General features: G+C 40.6%; 1 protein-coding gene across 1 annotated transcript; it reads right to left on the reverse strand.

Moving 5' to 3' along the window:
* Positions 1-13,616: 13,616 nt before the first annotated feature.
* Positions 13,617-20,139, reverse strand: rgcc (regulator of cell cycle). Its single transcript, XM_039745290.1, has 5 exons — positions 19,954-20,139; positions 19,526-19,699; positions 16,621-16,728; positions 15,929-15,991; positions 13,617-14,938 (listed from the first exon to the last, which is right to left on the reverse strand). Exons 1-5 carry the CDS (start codon positions 19,997-19,999, stop codon positions 14,931-14,933), a joined length of 399 nt encoding a protein of 132 aa, XP_039601224.1. The 5' UTR covers positions 20,000-20,139; the 3' UTR covers positions 13,617-14,930.
* Positions 20,140-22,357: the final 2,218 nt, after the last annotated feature.

Here is a 22,357-nt window from a genome sequence, read left to right on the forward strand (position 1 = left end):
GTGGCGCAATTCCCCAGGGTGGTCCGGCTCACAGGATCCTCATTCTCAAGACTCGAGTGACTTGACCAGGCCAAGTGGACACCCACGTAGCACCTGGATGTGGCAAATAGAGAGTAATATCCCAGGGGTGGGACTGGACTGTGTGTCTGCCTTGGGAGGTTGTCAGCCAGGATCCAGAGCTGTTTTTTCATGTGGTGGGTACGACAATGTGCTCCCCAACCTGATCTGACCTGCTTTGGTGTTCTCTTTACAACCCAAAGACTTGGATAATATGATTGAAGAGTGTGCATTGGAATGGCATCCCCATTCAAACTTGCCTTCAACTGTGGGGTGATGTGAATAATGTGATTGCCAACTTTAATTGTTTCAGTGTGTGTGTGTGTGTGGCATTCCATTCACGCTGGGGTCCTGCCTTGTGCCCAAAGATTTCATCAAAGGCTCAGTCCTCCAGTGACAGAGAAATGATCAAAGCTAGCTCAGTATATGGAAAGGAATGTGTAAAGACAGCCTCATTCCGCACGAAATTGGGTTTGAATTCCAGCTGGACCACTGCTGCACATTCTCCAGTTTTCGTTCCACATCTCCACAATGTGCCAGTCAGATTTAATAATGCTTCTAAATGGGAGTGCCATTTAATGGACTGGCAAACAATCTCAGGCCTGATTGGGTTGGATTACATTAGTTTTATAATGGATGGATGGATGGACTGCATAAGTACATGATCAGAGCCAACCACCCACAGTGGACTGCCAAAGTGATCACAGCAAACTGAAAATAGCACTTGGCTGTAACTCTGGCTCCGCTTCTTAAACAGCCTTGTCTAGCAATGCAGAATCTCTACAGACAATACAGTATGTCTCCCACTGTATCACTGTGGTCCTGAAGTGGCAGAGATCATTACTACTTTGCATTTGGACCCACAAACGGACAGCACTGCCCTCGCTCCTCTCCAAACAGGAACTGATTACAGAGTAGTTATTAGTGACATGTCATGGTAATTGGACTCTCATCTCATGCATAGACATTTGTTTCATGACCTATCACTTTTTCTTGCGTTTAGTTTCATCTGTCCTTAAAAACCTGGAAAAATGAGTGAATCCCTCAGTTCAATAATGTGATGACTAGAGCTCAGTTAGGAACAGCAGGTGCCATGAACACAGCTGTTCTCTCACAATATCACCACCTCCTCATAAAGCTGTGTCTGATGCCCTTTCTATCATTCCTCTCCTGTCGTTCTCTTCTGGGGCTTTGCTTGTTCTTCCTCCCACACACCTCACTCGCCCCATATCTTCCCATACAATGCCTTTTGAAGGCTCATCAGCTGGAATGTTGGCTTTCTTTTCATCTTTCACGAGCATTCAGTGCAGCCTAACAGCTTGGTCTTCGAATTGAGAGGCCCACTTGGCCTTCTTTTGCATTGTGATTTCCCAGTTGCTGATGTAGCCCAGTGCTAACTAATATGGAGCGTCCACCACTCATATACACTGTCCAGAATACTCGCTGTGTCATCTCAAGACAGCTCTGCCGTGTGACTGGACCTGTTGAGATTAGAGGGGACTCTAATTCTTATGCTGCTGAATTTACTTAAACTTTGTTGTGTATTTGAGAAAGTTACATTGTCTGCTATTAATTTCCATTCAATGTAAACTAAGCCGTAAACCAAACAACTGAGAATATCCTTCTGAAAAGCAAGACAGAATAGGCATCCGACAGCACCTGTACCTCAGTGCCCTGAAAAGAATGCCAGTGCCAAACCTGAAGCCTCTCATTGAGAGCTGACGCTAATTGCTGTTTGTTGGCAGTAGTTTGCCAGTCAGATTCCAGCTCTTCTAATCTCCTGACCACCTGTGAGCGGCTGGCTGACTGAACGTCTGAAATTTCTCATACATTTCTGGAATGTCTGACCTACCAGTAGCACTTCTAACCTTCTGAGCGAACGTTTTTGGCTTCCTAATTACTCCTGGGTCAACCTTGTGGGCAGCGCTCTTGGCAGAGCCTGAATGCTACTAAAGAAACGGGGATTGTTTTGTTCTTAATGGTGTCTTTGTAATCTGACAGCCAGGCAAGAAGAACAAGGAGCAGCTAAACCCCAGAGCAGACATGGCTTTAATGCAGGTTGAGTGTAAGTGGCAGTGTAAAAAAGATTCAGTTAACCTGTATTTTTTGAATTGTGTAAATTACACCATATAATCAGGATTTATTTGCCATTGACAAACACAAAAGTATTATAAGATAGAAAAAGGAAAAGTCTCTAGGGCCCCTGGCAGCTTCTTGTCAGTTTCTAAAGAGTGCATCACAAATTGCTTCACTGAGCTAACAAGAACAAACATCACTAAAGGAAATGCATATCCGCACGGCAAACAGGTGTCAAGAGAAAAGTCAAAGAGCTCACTGGAGTGCACACCAGCCACCATCATGATATTAACAAACCCAACACAGCAATATTAGCAGAGTTGAATTCACAATTATAGCGTCAAAGCAACTCTTAAACGTGCCATGGAGAACAGACGGGCTGGACGAGAGAACGACTTCTTGTCCAGCCAGAGGAGTATAAATGATGGACCAGCAGAAGCCAGGAGATGTTTCAACCTCTACACAACAGGTGGCAGTAGTTCTCTCAAGGTGTCATAGTTTGGACATCCGCAGGGGCGCATGGGGGTTACAGTCTGGAAGTGTGGCCCTGTCGAAGTCCCTGGGTGCTATTAGAGGGTACTGTAAGGGGACAACCTCCCTGGTTCCTATGAGACGCAGATGTGCTTCTAATGGGACACACTATGGTACCAGAAGCATTCTCAGGTGCGGCTTAAAGGGTCCCCTACACCTCACCACAGGGAGTCAAAAGGCAGCAAGCAACACTGAACAGGAGGGTGGAAGGTGAGAAAAGAGGTTTAACTTGTCCTAGGATTCTGGTCTTATTGGCTGTAAGATACAGTGGATAATAAGCATTCCTTTATTTGAACCCAGTACTATGTTGAACATTTCTATGCTTGGGGTTTGTGACTCAGTGGTACCCCCTACTCATTACAATGTCGAATGTGCAAAGCCACATATACAGTTAATGTGTTCATGTTAGTGATTTTGCTGTGTGGTCCCCATGTTGAGCTACAGTAATGGATACCAACAGATGGACTCTTACTCCATTGGAATTTTCCCATTTCTAGTCCTCCCGTCAAGCCACATATTTTATTTGAATAGAAAATAAAGTCACTGGACATGGCTCCGATTAGAGTAATTGTTCCCTTTAGCCAAACTATCCAGATTATTCCTTTGATCTAATTGGTTAGGGAGGAAAACAGATGGTGACGTTAGTGAAATGCTAGAAACATGTTTCAGCTTATCTTTGAAAATGACCACTGAAAGGTGAATTGTTAGTGAACTGAAGGATTAGGCAAGTGAAATGTCAAGGCAAGGTTCAACACATGGAAGGCAAACATGCTGGCCACGAGTTACTAAAGTATTCCATCTGTGGTCAATTCAGTCGATGATTAGGAAAGGCAGATATCTGTCTATCGAAGGTCCCACAATTGACAATGTTTACTAGAACAAAAGACAAGCCATGTGGTTGAAGAAACTGCCTGCAGTACTTAAAGACCAATGTCAATGTCAATGTCAAATTTATTTATATAACACATTTAAAACAACATAGAAATGCTGTGGCCAAAGTGCTTTACAATAACAGAATAAAAGAAAAACATACAATTAACATAACATAAATAGAAACAAAATAAATGAATATAAATAAAATAAATAATAAATAGAAGTAATGTTATATAATCACAATGTGGAAACCATCAGTATTACTGAAGGTCACGGAATGCAAGTGAATAAAAATGAGTCTTTAATCTTGTTTTGAACAGTTCAACTGTAGACGACTCCTTTATGTGATGAGGAAAAGAGTTCCACACGCGAGGAGCAGCAGCTGCAAAAGCCCTGTCCCCCTTTACACTTGCTACGAGGGACAACAAGAGACAACTGACCAGAAGACCTAAGCACTCTGGTGTAAAACACACATTTCGGATAAACAGGCAGGAGCAAGACCATGTAAAGATTTAAAAACTAGCTTCAAGATTTTAGGGTTAGGGTTAGGGTTAAACCAGACAGTATTAAGATACAGATCTGTTGAAGGCTACAAAAAAAAGTTATGGCCTCCATAATTCTTAAATGGAAGAATTTCGGAACAACCACGACTCTTCCTAGAGCTAGCCAAAGGTAAGAGTTGTGCACTTCCTGGCTTTTCCAAGTTTATAGATACAACAATGAAGAGACTAGCATTCTCATTAGTGTTTAATCTGATTTTTCACAATGATTTCTTTTGTTAATTGACTAAGATGTTTGCCTTAAATTTTGCTACTGGTTACATGAAATTATTTTGGTTTTTGAGAGCTGTGCTTTATTCTTTGGTTTACAATTTTGATTTTGCATCCTAGATTATTGTCTTCCTGGGATAAACATTTGTCTGCTAATAAAACTCAGATCAGTCTCCTGATCCAATTTTTATTGAAATATTACTGCTGCCCTGTGGTGTCAGTGCCCCCAAGGACTTAGTGTGTCAGATGTAAACCCCTTAACTGCCCAGCACTGAGGGAGGGCCTAGGGCTTTTGTTTGTCAGAAGTAAAAAGTACACTTTATAGTAAATGTGTATATGGAGAAGGTGTCAGGATGAGAACTGGTTGGCAAGAGCAAGGGGGCTACTAGAATGGCATGTTGTAAAGACAAGACCCGTAGTAGAAGGCCATCAGGACAGAGAAACTGGCAGTAGTGGGAGAAGGCCTAGAGAGAGACCACTGAGGTCACTGCACCCTGTTATATGTGCAAATTGTCCAAGAAGGGCAGGAAGCACAGGCACCATCATCAGTATATGAGGGAGATGATTCTTAGGCAGAAACATGTGGTGACAGAAGGCTTGCCACCTAGTAGTTAGCACAAACAGTGAGACAAGAGAGGAAATGGCAGAGGTCACCTCCTGACCACTAGTGGGCACATGGCCCCTTATGTTCTGGATCCCTAGGTCAATATAATGGAGCAGGCAGCTCAGTGGAGACCCAGCCTTTGAAGAACAAAGATGGCTCAGGGTGTGGGAAGTTCTTTCCTGGAGACTGGATGTGATTCTGGGGTCAAACTTGACCCCAAACTGGGTATAAAGTCACCTCATGACCAAGGCTAGGTGAGTCTGCAGTCTGTAGGAGAGTTGGTAGGGTGGGCTCAGCTGGCAGTAAGTGTGCATTTTGAACTGTATTAACTCTGAAACATTTGCAAAATCAATAACCCCCATGTGCAGTGATGCTGAACAACAACACAGCCTGAACATGTCAATCAGAAGATTGAATTCATCCAGATCTTTGCTGAGGAATGGGGTCAACCATTGAGACAGAATGAAATGAACTTTACAATCACCTCTGCTGTAAAATGAATTATACTTTTGAAACAAGAATTCCTAAAACACCAAAAGAATTGTAATAGCACTAGTGAATTCACTGTTTACTGATGTTTCAGGAAAGAACAAATAAAAGATTTCATTTTTTTCTTTCACCTTTTTTCTTTCTAATGACATATTTTCAAATTCACTAAATTAAAATCAAAATAGCAGGGGACCTCTACCTCTCCTGACAGCATCAGTGAAGAAAGTGACCTGGACATGGTGCATATTCACACACCAGACTTTTTTGGAATCAACAGTCAACCTAAAACATGCTCATTTGAGACATGGGAGGAAATGCAGGAGAAACCCTGATAGACATGGAGAGAATGTGCAAACAAAGTCTGTGCGCAGGATTTGAACCAGAGCCACTGTGTCTGTGAGCCACAAATTCTCTGCGCTGTCTTTCCCCTCATGCCTCCTCTCTCAGACACCAATCTTCTGGCAGGCAGTGCTGTATACAAGACAGGATCTAAGATCAAGTGTCACCATAGCATTAAAAATGGGAAGGAAAGTCCATCATCTTCATTGTCTTATCTATTTAGAAAGAATATGCTACACATCAGGAAAAATAAAAAAATACCTAAACAGGCAAAGCAGACCGAGAATTTCAGAGGATCTGTAAATGCTGGAGTCTGTGCTCTGAATAGTCTTGGAAAGGTAAATACTGCATGATGACAAGAATGCAACAATACGATATCAGCCACTAAAACTGGATACACAAATAGTAAACATCAATACATCCATTTCCAGCCCTTTCTAATGGATCCCAGTTGTGGGACCCTAATGAACACTTTCCTCAAAAACAAAAACATAAAAAACATTGCTAGTCTGCCACATGCTGTAAAATAACTTGCAATAGTAAAAATAGTCTGCGTTGCCCTTACAAAGCATTTCTCACTCTTATTATGCAGTTTCCTTTGCATTGCACACTAAAGCATTACCCAGACAGTATACAGATGTGATCAAGAAAGCTAAGAGGAATTTAGTTTATATAGCATGAGGTGTGGAGTACAAGTCAAGAGGTGGAATGCTTAAGTTATATAACACACTGGTGAGGCCTCATCTGGAGTACTGTGTTCAGTTTTGGTCTCCAAATTATAAAAATGACACAGCAGCACCACGGAAAGTCCAGAGAAGAGCAATTAGGACTGAGAGCTTTGAGCTGTGAGGAGAGACTGAAGGGGTTAACAGCTTCTCAGTTTTTAACAATTGGAGATAAAGAAGTGACATGATCAAAGTGTCTAAAATCATGAAAGGAATTGGTACAGTAGATGCCAGTTGTTACTTTACATTATATTCTACTGTACAACAAGAACACAGGGGCACAGCTGGCAATATGTTAAGGACAGTATGTTGCATACCTACTTGAAAGTTTTTCTTCACACAAAGAACCCACAATAGACACATGAGATGAATTACCATGTATTGTGGTGGAAAGCAGGACTTTAGGGACCTTCATATTTCAGATTTCCATTCCATCTAAAGAAATGAAAAAACTTGCATTATTACTACTCCTGCCAATGCATATATTCCACTAATTATTGTGCATTGGCAACACAAAACATTATGCATGCAACTTAGCCATGTGCTCACAATCTTAAAATGAGCCTTAGAAGAGACTCCCCCACCACCCTATCAGAAGACACAGCACACACTGTGAAATAATTAAAACAAAATACTACTATTTACAAGAGATTTCTTTAATTGATAGAAGAAGAACGAGTAAAGCATCATCTGTACATATAACTGGGAAACAGAAATAAAGATCCAGCTGTGCCCAGGGTCGGAACGTGAAACAATGGAATGGGTCAGTCCCACGACATCGCTTCAGGGCATGATTAATGTGTACCCCAAGCTGGGTACTCTCTCAGCGCAATGATTCATATTTTATTCGTTCCGTCTGCATCTTTTTTGGTCTGAGGATCAGTGGCGCAGCACTGCTGCCTGACAGCTCAGATCACATATTTCGTCATAATAATCAGTCTAGAATTGTTGATAGACCTTTCCTTAGTCCCCTGGGACACTTAACAGACCATTGCACCATTATAATCCTCTCACAGTGGGTTCTGTTCCTCCTTCCCTATTGACTTTAATGCATTTCATGGAGTTCGGTGAAGTTCACAAACATTTCAATGAGTTCACCAAACTTGAGGCGAAGCAAATTCAGAGGACTTTGCTCATACCAGGGCTTTGCTCAGCCTTAGTAAGAAGAAAGAAAGACGGTATAAATGCACAGTGCAAAATAAGGCTCCATCTTACTTTAAAATAGTAAGCAGGGGGCTGCAGTTCAGGGTGGAGAGGACCATTTTGATCAAATAAAGTTTAGAGGCAAGCACTCCATTCATTAGTCAACATGTTATGTCTCAGACTTCACCTTACTTCTCTGTTTTTCATCATAGATTGAGTGGAACCAAACTTGTACAAGCAATAACTGCAGAGTAGGGATATGAATAGCACCATCTACAGGCATGCAGTGGAACTACAAATTGGTCAAATTATACTCTTTATTTATGTGGTCATCCTGCATCCAGTTCCAATTGTTTTGTATTGAATGTATTCTGTGGACACATATATAAAAAGGAGCAAAATTAAAGAAAACAAATTGTGTAAAGGATATTTCATAAGAAGACCAAAACATTGTCAGCTGGCTGATCTAATGTCAAAATGCCTAAATGCAAGAGTAATTTTTCTCAAAATAAGGTGTTTTGGTGACATAGCAAGTAGAACAATTCTTCATAAAATGTAGATTTTCTCCAGCAACTGCAAAGCCATAATATCCAGTCATTAGGTCAGTGAGATATTACTGGTGAGAAAGGCTTGAGCTTCAGTGTCCTGAGATGAATCAGGGTTAGACAACAACTCCCCATGACCCTAAACAAAGTAAGATTGTTTAGAAATTAATACATTATTCAAACCTGTACAAGAAATAACGGAATCTCCATGTCCCTCCCTTCAGGCAGCCACTCATTTTCTAAACTGCTTGCTCTATTGAAGATCAAAAGGTCAACAAGCTAAGCTTGGCAGACCAGACTTCAATTTCACTTTTAGCAGCCCCTGAATTCTCCTCTTCCTGGGAGGTCCCCATGCATTTTAGGTTTGCTGCAATATGATGCCTGGCCTGCAGCAGAACATGCCCTATATGCTAGCAGAAGTAGGTCGTCTGAGGGACAGATGCCCACACCACTGTATTTGAATTTGGTCTGGTGTAGCAGCAGCCTGTTCTATTGAAGGCTCTTTTTCTCACCAAGAGTAAAGTCATCAGAATCCTCAAGTGTGTGGCCATTAGTAAGGATGAGGTCATCTTTTGAAGAACGTTCTCTTGAACTCATAACCCTGTCTCATGATCCTCCTGCACTCACTCAGGAACAAGACCCTAATTTCCGAATTTATTTTCTCAGCAAGGGGCAGCTACCCCTGTTGACCCAACTAGATCAGACAGAAAGTGGCTAGAAGAAAAGTTTGTTCTGAATTCTCATGCCAGAAGCATGATAATCTAGGATTTACGTAAGGTATGTGGGAACTTCTCATAAAAATAAATCACAAAATTGTTAAAGATGTTGTCAATTTAGGTTTTGATACATTAAGACTGGACTTCTCTACTTACAAGATGTGTCATTTGTGTTTTTTTATGTTTAATGTTTTAGCCTTATTTTTTGAGGAGACTTTACTTGTTGGAGCACCACCATTTTGTGTATTAACTTATAGCAGGCGGTATATTTTAGTAATGAACCTCTTGTAAATCATATGAAAGATAGCCTGATGTCATCCACCTGCTCCCATAAAAGATGGTGGTACACATAGCCTTGTGTCCTAGGTCATAGATTTCTTCTTTAAAAAAGTCTTCTTCTCGCACGATCATCCAGAGTTACAGCTGTGCTGTACTTTTTCCGTTTCTTAATGACTGATTTAATTGGACTCCATTGGATATTCTCTTGTACTTTTCATTGAGCTGCTTGGAGTGTTCTTTGGTCTTTGTTGGGTCGGCTTGGCCATCATACTGACTCACCACAAGATGGACAGGAGCATTTATACTACAATCAAGTGAAACAAACCCCAGACAGGTGACCTCCATTGAACTAATTATGGGACTTGTAAAACCAATTGGCTGCTCCATTAAGGATTTAGGTGTGTCATACTAAAGGGGGTGAATACTTACAGTTAGTGGTCGATTATTTTATGTTCTATATTTGCAATTAGTTTAGACCGCTTTGCAGAGATCTGTTCTCACTTTGACATGAAAGAGTCTTTTCTGATGATCAGTGCAGAAAAAGCCAAATGAAATCCCCTGTTATTCAATGTTCTATAACAAGAAAATGTGAAAACACCCAAAAGGTGAATGATGTTCATGGGCTCTGCAGTTGAAGCTTCAGACATTCAGATTGTTTTGCCTTGCCTTATTTCCTCTTCTTCTATTGTGAAATGTGATTTATTTTTTTACTAATTGGAGGCTGTGCCTCTTGTCTCACATTCAGATGCCATGTGCAGCGCATTGATCTTCTCTCCCATCTGCGTAGGTTTTCCTTCCACATCCCCAAAGACGTGGCTGTCAGGTTCATTATTGATTCTGTGTGGATGGACACATGCATGAGTTGAGCCATTTTCCAAATTAAGCAGGTTTCAGAATGTTATGCTCTGCTAAAATGGGGTGTGTGGCCTCCATAAGCTTTTCAGGCTTCTTGTGAGGTGGGTAGCTTGACCATTGGAGATTTTGACAATAAAGGGAAACTGGGCATTCAAGTAAATACCCTGAGAACAACAATTCATGCTGGTGAGACAATCTAGAGAGTACAAAATGTGGATGCCAATGGGAAAACTGGAGCAGATGACTAACACACACCCAGGACAGAAACAGTGAAGTGCGGGGCCTTAGTAAATCGTTGTTGTTCCATCTTGATTTCTTCAGTATGACATACCAATCTGGAGAATAAAAAGATCAGCTGGAACTACTGCCATAGTGAGATGCCAGACATAAAGCTGAAAAGCTCAAGACCTGTGCACTCAGTCCTGCCATTTTCATTCACCCATCCCATTCTGGTTCTGCTCTGTTTGACTTACGACAGGAAGCGTCATTGAATGAGGCCTATCCTTCATACCGAATCATAAGTGGGTGGCTGCCTTTTCTTATTTGGTCTTGCTTTATCATATAATAGCCTCTTAAAAGTGAGAATGAGATCTGTGATAGTCATGAATTTATAGATTTATTAGCATAAGAGAAGGAGGAAAGGATCCCTGAGATGTGAAGACTGACAAGGACAGAGCTCTACAGGCAGCCTATCAGTAAGGGGGTCAGGCCATAAAACTGAGACCGCTTCACAGAAAAAGAAAGTGTCTGAGATCCACCCTGCCACAGAAAGACGTCTATTTCCATTTTCCATAGACTCGTCTTACGATGTGATGACGGCTTCACTTGCCTGCCCACTTTCTTTCTGGCTCTCCCTCGTCTCCCCGGCAGTGACAAAGGACTCTTTCTTGTGCCGTCTCTGTGTACACAGCCTTTGTTTCAAGTTCTTCAGTCTTTTGAAAGGCATCAGAGCTGTCAGACGTTGCAAATGGCTACATTTGCATTCATTCACTGGATGTCAGGGGAGATATGGTGATGGTAGTGGCAGCGGGGGTGGATCGTGGCCTAATGGTTGGTAGGCCTCAGGTGAAAATCACCTTGGAGCAAGGCATCTGAGAACTGACAAATCCCCAGGGCAAATGCTCCGATGAAATAAGACCCTGCGATGTTTTCATGAACATAATAGACGAGCGTTTGGCCTGAATAGACTTTTCATGGCATGGCCGTAATCCCTCGATTCTGTGAAAAAGTGCCATATGGAAAGCGACTTGGGGCTTTGTAGAGATCTGTCAGTGCGTCTTGGGAAAGTTATTGATTTGGCCTAATTCTAGCCACCTGCAAACACAGGTGCAAGTGGCTCCATTAAGGAATTCTAACAGCTTCAGAGTGAAAAGAAGTTCCGAAAACGGCAAAGGCATTTCTTTCATTGCAGCCTGATGAAAGGGCACGTGTAAGGACATTACTGGCTTAATGGCTTATACGTGAAAGGTTTGTGCTTTCTGGAGGTTAGCCCTGTTTTTAATCCTTTGCATGCCTTAAGTCAAATCACCTTAGCGTGTTTTCTCCCTCCTTCTCAGTATTTCAGTATTTTGTAGATGGGTGGCATGGCAATATGGTGGTGTGGTACTGCTGCCTCACACCCCTTGGAACCCATGTGTTTGATTTCTAGCCCAGCCATGATCCAGAAGGAGTCACTTAGTTCTAACTAAGTATTTTTTTACAGATGCTTAATTTTCTTTCCACTTTACATAAGACATACGAGGATAAATCAAAAAGTAAAGGCAATTAACCACAATGGATAGAAGCTGATACAAACGCCATGTTTGTGATGACTTATGGGTAGGTCAAATGAGCATGGACAGCCTGCACCATTACTGAACATCGTGCCAAAGTTTGATTTCTTTGGACAGAGGGAGTGAAACCTGCTGAAATTCCCTGAAGGATGTTGGCTCAGTACACAAGCGAAAACAGCTTAAGTCAATGAAAAGTTTATAAATGGGTAGAAAAGTTTAAAGTGGAAAGAACAAGTGATGAAGTTTGATTTGGTCAATCATCGACATCGCACACAGAAGCCCACATTGACATGGCGAATGCCTTTATCAGACAAGTCCAAACGGATTACGCTGTCTACTGTTGCTGTGCATTTGGATATCAGCTATGGAGCTGCATGTGCCATAGTGCATGATGGGAACCCAAACAGCTTACTGATCTGCACAAGCCAAAATCCTTCAATGAATTTCAGTAGGTTTCACTCCCTCTACCCAAAGAAATCTCACTATTGTGTGTTGTAACAATAGTGCAATCTTTCTGTGGAGCGTCCAGGTTCATTTCACCTTGGCTTCAATTGGACAAACAAGACAGTAGAGTGCTGTGCTGTGTGTGTTCAAACTACCCATAAGCCACCACAAGTGAGGAGTGAGGAGTCTGAGTGTCTGGGCTTGCGAGTGTCCTGATAAAAACCAAGATCCATGCCTTTAACACTAGAATTACCAGAGCCTACGAAAAAACTTGTAGATCCGGCTCACCTTAAATCGCTTCTCACCTCTCCGTCAGCGTCTTTTATCCTACAAATGTGTGGATAACTTTCAAATTGCTTTTACTTTGTGATTTACCCCCATATAATGGTAATAAGGATAATCAAATCTAAAAGAGAGTGAGTGTGGTTGTGTGTCCTTTGATAGCCCTGAGGTTGCCAAGGTGAATACCAGCAACCTTGTAATGGCGTAAGCAGAAAATGGATGGCTGGAATATTTGGAAGCTGTTACTGTATCACAAACAGTAGCATTACACATATGCTGTCATCATAAGTGTAGGTCCAAAATCTGAACAAACAGACTATTCATGCCAGGACAGTGCAGATTTCCCAGTCAGGCAATGAGTACACCATTCTTTAGTTTATTGCAAATGCCACTTTAATAGTGAGCTGTCACCATGAAATTTAATATTCAGCTAACCCGTGGACTTACAACCTTGAAATGTGAATGCCATATGCATTTCATAACTGAATTCAATGAATATAAGTGCACTTTTACAATATTCGCACACAGCATTTTCCACCAGTAGCTTGTCAAACAGTATTAAGTACTAAGGTGTGTCTCAGTGTTAAGCAATAAGTAAGATGTTTCATCCTCAGAAAATTGAAATACTTATTTTATAATAACGTTTAAACAGACTTAGTAACCCATGCCCGGATAAATGGGGCGGGTTAAGTCAGGAAGGGCATCCAGTGTAAAATTTTGCCAAGTCAATATGCGGAGAACAAAGATGATCCGCTGTGGCAACCCCAAAAGGGAGCAGCCAAAAGAAGAAGAAGAAGTAACCTTCACTGCTTCCTGCAGTATTTGCTTGCTTTCCACTACTAAACTCCTACACAGCAGAGATGACCAAGTAAAAAACAAGCAGTTATTGCTCTCAAAAAAAGATTTCCCCTCCAAAAACAAGAAAACAGAATGTGCAGCATGATTTAAAAAGTCGGATGTCTTTTTCTCAAAGGCTGCATATTTGTGTTCTTCTTGCTTATATCACAGCAGACCCCACAATTTTAGGTAGTCCACCCTTTACACAGTAAATGATCACCGCCACACAATTACTGTGCAGATAATCATGAAAGCAAAAACCAAACAGGCTCACGGGGAACATTCTATAAAGTAGATTTTTTATTATGTTTCATGCTGAACAGTAAAGTACATTCAAGTACAAAGAAATAAGAAAGAAACATCCATTCACTTCTTAAAAGTTAACAGAAATGCAGGGTTTTTGTGGTCATAGTAAAAGGTTAAAATCTGCTACTTCAAAACAAAATTCAACTAGCTTGCTCCTTTGTTAAAAAAAATGGATGTTTAAACCCTATGTCAGCTTTACAAAAATCCTTCTGAGCAAGAATAAAGCAAATACCTGAGGGGGCACTTAAATATTAGACCCTGTTTGCTCTGAAATTAACTTAATGTGAAAGTTTCCAATCAATTTAAATCACACTTTCAAACACTCCTCTCAGCAGCCTCCATTCTTCTATAACACATTGTATAGAAACAAAACTCCTAAAACCTACTAGTAGACAGAAACCTGGCGTGCTTCACTAGGTGTTCTACAGACATGACATCACACATACGCAGTATGCAGACATTTGTGTGTCTGAGTACAAATATGAAGCCCTACATGTTAAACTACAGGCAGCCACCAGTCACTACAGAATTAAGATGCTGAATGAAACTGATAAATAATATTCAAAAGTGTTAGGAAGAAGACATGTGCTTGTAAGATTAGTCAGCGTGGACTTAGCAGCCACAAACGTTAGCATCTACTGCTTCCCAGCCACAGGGCAGTGACAGGTGAAATGCAAGGAGAGCTCAGCGGCTGACGTAGCGTCCCAGCCGGCCTGCTTGCAATGCAGGGCTCTGTGAGTGAAGATACTGTAAAAGCTAAGCTTTCTTTACTGGAGTCTGAACAGGAACTTAACACGATAAATATTTTATTTTTTCATAAACTTTTTACACATATTCACAAAAATTATAATCAAACAATATTTATGTACTGTACAATAGCATTACAACCCCGATTTTTTTTCTTTTTAATTCAGGATACAAAAATATAATTTAATGCGAAAAAAGCATCAATTAAATTATAAAGAACTCTAAAAAATTAGAATTACTCTTCTCTGTAAAATTTCAAACTCTATTCATCTCAAGTATTGAGTAAAAATACAACACAGTCCCGTAATCCAACAAGAAAACTATATCAACTGCAGAATGCATTCGACGGAGAGTTTTAAAATGCCATCCGCCAAACACACACATCTTCCAGTATTCTCCAAAGAAACAGAAGTGAGCGTAGGACCATCTTTTGGGGTTTTTCTTTTTTGCTTCTAGAGGTCGACGTTCCCCATTCCCTAAGTATCCGCTTTAAGACTTTCGGAGCCTCCGATTCAGTGATGTGCTGCACTCTCTTCCCAGTCACATATCTGTAAACAAATGCAACATTGAAATGTGACCAGAAAACATGAAGGGTCCGACAGCTTTAACACTATTTTTAGAAGCCTGTCCCATGCCGTTAGCATCCTATTGATAGGCCACAAAATGATTTACAGCCAACGGTAAATGTCACCGTCTTTAATTCCCCCTTTTTTTAATTTTTACTTAATATTTCAAAATTGCTTTTTAAGCTAAGACAAAGTTCTCAGAGTGAATATAAAAACAGAAGTATGAGCAAATGTATTGTGACCCGACATTTGCGCGATAGACATATGCGTGCCGACAAAATAGCTCCAATTAAAACGTGCCGACAAAATCGTGAAAGTTTCATTAAATATGAATTACTAGTTTAAAGCATATATAATAATGTTTATTTTAGGAGTCAATATTATGAGACGCGGCATGCCATCAGCATGCAGATAGTCCTTAAGGTCACACCCTGCATATGTAGGAAGAATTGCAGCAAGGGTGTCCCACTCTCTTGGCCTCTCTCGCGATTTTGTCGGCGCGCATTTGTCGAAAACCAGTTAGCGGGTTTGTCGGCGATCATTTGTCTGTCGCAGTTTTGTCGGGGCGCATATGTCTATCGCGCTTTTGTCGGTGAACCTAAACATATACATATTTTGTTCTAAAATTGTATTAAATATGCACATAACTCTCACTGGGGGTCATCCTGAAACTACGAATACCAATCTCCATGATCCCTCATTAGTGCAACTCAGAATCCAACAAGTACCACACACACAGGAATGTCATCTTGAAGTCACAAATACAGTCCCACACAATAAAAGCAATCAGCTACCAGAACCCAACTCTAACCCCATCAGAACTGTGATTTAGTTTAACTGTCAATGTCACAGCTGCATTTATATGATTTTCTAGATCCCAATTAACAAATTAAAACAACAGCAAGTTCTAAAGTAGCGCTAATGACGATTGCTTAGTAATTAGCAGGTCTTTGCTAAAAGGCCCATACTTACTTGCTAAGGTTCGGTCAAGATCTGCAATAAAGTCTTCCAGTTCTTTTGTGTCCCCAAGCTTTGCTGAAAGCACATTGAAAAGAGCATTTAGTGTTTTTTTTCCTGATATTAATCATAAACAATTCTGAAAATCTCTCCACCTTTGCACAAATAATGTTTTAAGAATCCAATTGAAGGGAATCAAAGATATATTAATTGTTAGATATGCTAGATGACTAACTAACTGGTGGATCGGGTATTAATATACTCCTTATGTAGTGAACCTGAAGAAGGTTTCAATCTGGGGCTTCTGGTTTCTCCCAAAGTTCAAAGACCTTCAAACAGTTCAAACTGGTAACTTTACACCACCCTGCCTTGAGTGGATATGAATCTCTGTGTGTGTTTTTGTGACCACATTCCATGCAGGACATCTACTGCCTCGCACATACTGCTGTCAGGGTAGGCTCCAAAACTCCTACCAAGACCTAAACGTATGTGGCAAATTGAAATTAAATAATACGTCTAATGTTCAGATTAGATTATCACATTAGACTAGAAGGAACGTAATATTCTTTACACTACCCACATTATCATTCTATTAGCAGCTAACTTGGTTTAATTTATTTTGTGAGAACTTTAAGACACCTTTTATTACTATAAATCACAAAATTCTGTTTTTATACTATAGCTAGATCAAACCTTTCATTGCATACCTCTTGGGGATGTCACTGCTGGTGAAGCCAGGGTTGGAGAGTAGATAGCTGGCGAGTTTAGCTTTTCATCGCTGAAGCTGAAGCTGTTTCTGTAAAGGCACTCTCCACCTGCAGACAGCACACAAAGACACATTGAGCATCTGCAACTTGAAAATCGAGATCATTTTGAAAAAAAAAAAACGTATTTGTAGACTCCAAAATATGTATTGCTTTTAGTGAGGAAATGCAACAAAAACAGACTGTTACAGATGAACAAATGCATCCTAACATCCAAACGTACTGAGAGTGAAAAGTCAATTTTGAATAAAAAAGGAACTGAAAAGGGATTAGAAACAAAAATGAGTGGTAAACCTGCCGTATACATACTGTAATTGGAATGGAACGTGTAGCAATGCCCTATAAAAGCCAGAAGACAGTTGCCAAGCCAGTCCTCACCAACACCACCAACAGATCAGTCCTCAAACTACAAATGTGGCACAAATGCTTATAAATAGCAGAAAATGAAGTCTATGCGTGAAACTTTTGATGAAAAGGTGCAAGATGTCTCTGAAAGCCCAATGCAAGTATAAAGGAAAGTGTTAGCATCTTACTTTATTTTTAAACTAAATAACCGATATGACTGATTACTAATCTGTATATATTTGTATTGTCATTTCTGCATGTATTGTAATGGGTTTCAGCGAGATTTGTTACATTTCTGAAGGTGATGGGCTTTCAGAGTACCTGAGAAAACCAAATTAGTGGACAAAGTATAATCTTTACACATTTCCCTTTATGTAAATTAGACCAAAATACAAAAAAAAAAATACTCTCTCAATACCAGCAGCGCAATGGCATGAATTTTGATTCTTGCACTATGATATAACTGTAAAGAATTTTAATTCTGAAAATGGATGATGTAGCAAGAGGCATTGTCATTTCATAACATATAAACCCTGCTTTGGTTCCTCCGTAAGATGCCTCCTGCATGGTGTTGGCATTGCTCTTCCTTCTTGTTTCTGTGATTTTTACCAGAGATCTGTCCTGCAGTCTAAGCACATTCTGGACACTAGCTGGATGTGGCTGAGCATATGTAAGTGTGTGATTGCACACTGTGACAGCCTCGTCTCTGGGTTAGTGTCTGCGCAGCAGGCCAAGGTCCACTTCCCTGAGACACTACTGCAGAAAGGGGGTTCATAAAATAGATGGACACAGAGAATCTTTTCAGTTCACAAAATGACATTATATAAACAGTTTTTTCTTTGATGCTACTTGACACACAGACATCTTCAACAAATATTTCAAGATATTGACGCCTATCTCTTACTGAAACATTAACTTGAATACAAAGAAGCATCATACAAATTCGTCCCTATGCAATCTCCCAAAGGTAGATTTCAACAAACATAAGGATTGCTGGTGAATCTTCAAGTGCTATATATGATGTAAGACTGCTTATGTTAGTTGAATGAAACCTGTCACTTATACTTTAAGATATCTGTAAAACCAAAATATCCATAATAATGTAACATAAATTACAACAGCCAAAGAATGTCACTTATGAAAGATTCTGTATATTTAACTAATTTAAATTCATACGTTAAGCACCACTACACTAATTCACACATTGCACTTACTCCATGAGATCTCTAAATCCGTACTTCAGTAATACAATGCTGCAGTTTGCCCTTAGGATCAATAAAGCCTCATCAACTACTGGCTGCCCTGTTCGCATAATTCTAGTCCTAAAATTAAACAAAATTTTAAAAAACTTACTATTCCCAAATGAATGATTTGCTTAACCTGCGAAATGATGAATATGGAATAGACAAGGAGGAATTTCTATTTCTATAGTTGATAAACATGTCTCAGACTTTGAAGTTTAAACAGTCATCTGAAATTGTATGACTGCATTTGAATTTACAAAAGAAACTAAACAAGGATGGGATTGATCATACTGTAGATAAATCTAGAGATCATATTTTACTAAACCTATTCTGTAACTAAATCTACAAATTGTCCGTTTTCTCCAATGCAGTAGACCAAAATCCAAACTGCACTCAATCTGAAGTTTCAACACTAACACTTAAAAACATAAATTGGTGGAGCAGCCTCTTATCATTATACACAGTGAAAGATAACTAATATGTCAAAATAAACATTAAAAACAAAGTACAAGTCTAAACAATGTGAGGAAAAATCACTGTGATACTTTGAAGGTAAGCAGTTGTCAAACTGTTTGTCTAAAAACACTGCTGTTCTACTAAACCCCAAAGAAGCAAATTAAATTTGTCACTAGAATTCCATTACCTCTAAAATTATCCTGTTCCTGTGGGCTGCAGTATGGCTAAAAAATAAGTAAAGGGTTTTGGTTCAATATGGGAGTATCCTGGTCAGACCAACCAAGTAATGGATGGTTCATGTTGCACTCTGCTATTTAAAGACGGGGGGTGGCGGGGGGGTGGATAGTGCAAGTACTGTAGTAACTACAATTCTTTCCTCAGTTGTGGGACTACGTAACTAAGACTTAAATAGAAGATTATTTATACGGAACTCAAAAGGTCTGGGATGAAGTTTTACGTGAGAACAAATATTTGGTTGTATTAATATCCAATCAATGTTGTTTCAGTGATAAATGAAATAATTCTTCCAATACTTCAAAATTTACGAAAGACTACAAGCAAAGGCTTTACCCAGTCGGACAATGGATAAATTAAGGATGACCACGGCAAAACACCATATCAAGTTAAAAACCTGAGTGACCGTCACTCAAAGTTTAAAAAGTAAAGAAGGACTGGAGTGTCCAGCAGCACTGCTAATTTTCAAAGCATGCTTGTATATGAATGGGACAACAAAAACAATGCGTTTCAAGATGAAAAGTTAACATGCCACTGAAAGCAGGGAAGGATGTCGCTCCGTCACTTACTGTCTGAGTCACTGATGCCGCTGTCACTGACGCTGGCGCTGCTCCTTCTCTTCATAGTCTGCAAATGCTCATCGTATCGGAAGCGCCGCTTGTGCACGGGAGATGAGAAGTCTTCGATCACGGCATCAAACTCACACAGAGCCGCGCTAAAATCGCTGTCGTCCATGAACAGAGCTGCGAACGAACACAAGAATGCCTTTTTGTTAGCGCGTTTGATTTGACACACTAGCAAGGTGGATATAACAGAATCCGAACAGCCATACTAGACATCGCACACCTGTCACAAGTCCCCACAGGGCCACCCAGTCGGCTGTCTACTCCTGCGCGTGTGTCGGTACATGCTCGCTGCCTTTCGCTAAGTTCGCAGAAGACTGCCACAGGTCACCCAGTGGCATTCTGAAAGGAAAGGTGCAAACATGCATACTTACATTTACTCTGGGACTTCGCTTTAGAAGATTTAATTTCTGTTTTCATCTTCCAAGAGTTTCTTAATGCCAATATCCACAATGTAAAGTAAAAAAACAGAAACCCAAAAAATAATTTCCAGATGCGTAGACGTTAATGCACAATGCACTCTCCACCTCGCTTCAGTTTAACACTGACTGCGACTCTACCGTTCAATTCCTTTATAGAGTTTGCGTCCCCAAGAAGTGGGCGGTAAGGCTTCATTACAAGCTCCACTTGAACGAGGGCGTGTCCGGGGGCGGGGCCATAGAGTAGAACGCGTACGTGAGGCACTGGAAAGTAATGTGTGTGAGTCCGATTCAGTCATCGCTGTTTCTCAAGAGGTTGGGAACTGCAAACTTGTTAACGTAGTTTTCTCTTCCGCTCGTAGTGTAAGTGTTTCCATCTTCGTTTGAACACTTTCTCTGTCGAGTAACAGGAGAACAGACTACGAAAATAAAGCTTCTTCCTCACGGCATCTACACGTAAATCCACGCAGGACTAATCTGACGCCGGATTCATTCATATTTTTATCATTGTAAGCGATGGCCACCCGCTAGGGAGAAGGGTGACAGTGGCTTCCCATGGTATAGTGACGGAGGTTCGACTCCAAGAAGGGTTCGATGTAGGAGTTACATTAGATACAGCTCTTCATCACAACATTACACGGTAATACTGTTCCAGTCAACTGTACGACCTAGACAGACACACATGATGAATGGGCAGTCAAAGGTTTATTCTTTCAGGTCACACGTACAAAACATGGTGATGGGAAAGTGGGGTTACGCGGATACGACACCTTAGCATGCATTATGATGAAAATCCGAAAATACCCCCAGTGTCTTCCGAAACACGCTGTAATTTGAAACCTCTACATCTGGCTCCCGATTTGCGAAATTATATGTGTTTTCCACAGGGGCCGCTTTGAGATGCTAGTTCTCATAAAAGGCGCCATATGAAATCATGTTTGGTTTTTGCGGTTATCTGCCACCCTCCGACAAATCTCCTATAGTGCGAAGACATTGGATTTGAATAGCTAAAAGACCCGATGTGAATGTTTTCAAGTGTGCCCATTACTACGGAATAGGCTAAAGCTCCATTGGAGTGCATCAAATAATTGGGATATGTCGCTTGTATTAATTTAAATTATTATTATTGTTATTTACTATTTCTATTTCTACTATTAGCCCTGATCAGGAAAGGGACAATAAATTACTCAACATTTTTGGGTTAAACCATTGGTCGCTGGTCAGGTGGATCGATGAACAAACTTTCTACACCAGAAGCCCCTATATCTAGTATGGTACGCGGCGATTTCCGAAGACACTCCTTCACCAGCAGCAGTTAAGACCTCACACGCCTATTCAGAATGGTGTTTAGCAGATAAACAGGTGTAGTAGTTTTTACATTTTGCGTTGAGTTCATTCTCAGTTCAAGCTTGGATTAAACACGGAATACGATTGGACATATATTATTAAGGACTATAGTGGCCGACCAACAAATATTTTTAGATATACCGCGCAACACTCGACGCATTACAATTTATACGGAAGCTAACATTTTATTACGTAGACCATGTAAGATGTAATGCTTCAGTTAATACTGAAGACGATTAACAATTATGATTACTGTTACAATTATCATCGATAGCAGGGCGTGTTTACATAGTAATATAGGTATAAAACTCCATTCCTATATTTTCTTAACCTGACTGTTCCTGTGCGTTAACTTGGGGAGTCTGGGCTAACTCCAGAAGCAGGGCAACTCCGATCCAGAAACTAGTCCATCGCGGGGCACATTCACACACACGCACATACACAAATTGCACGCAAATAAATGTAACATTCCCCTTTAAAGCCTATATATATTAAAGAGAGAGAGTTTATCATATTGGTGGCGCAGTAGTTAGCGCGGCTGTCCCGCAGCTCCACGGTTTTAATCCCTCACATTATATATGTAAGTACCTGTTCAGAACTGGCACTTTTCACTCAGTGTTTAATTGGGTCGTTAAATGTTCCTCACATACCTAAACTGAAGGACTGCGTGTGTGTGCGCACGTCATGAACACACACCCCGTCTGCAGATGATTTCAGCATTCCACCCAATGGGTAGATAAAGGTGAGATGGGTGGTTTAATGGACTGGTCAGTATACGGTGGTGTCTCCACGTGGGGTTTCTCCGGTCTGCTTTTTGCAACGCTGGGTTTGACTTGAGACTCTTGAATTTTCTCAGTGTACCCAACGATCGGTTGGACCACTCGGCTCTTCACGATCTTGTGAAAGAAGTGGGCCCAGGGAATGAATGAAATGATTGACAGTAAGTAAGTCTGTAGGGTTGTAAGTGAAAAATTCTAATGACCACAAATAAATCGCTGTGATTATATAACTG

This window comes from Polypterus senegalus, chromosome 2, assembly GCF_016835505.1.
Source record: "Polypterus senegalus isolate Bchr_013 chromosome 2, ASM1683550v1, whole genome shotgun sequence".
Taxonomy (NCBI): Eukaryota; Metazoa; Chordata; class Cladistia; order Polypteriformes; family Polypteridae; genus Polypterus; species Polypterus senegalus.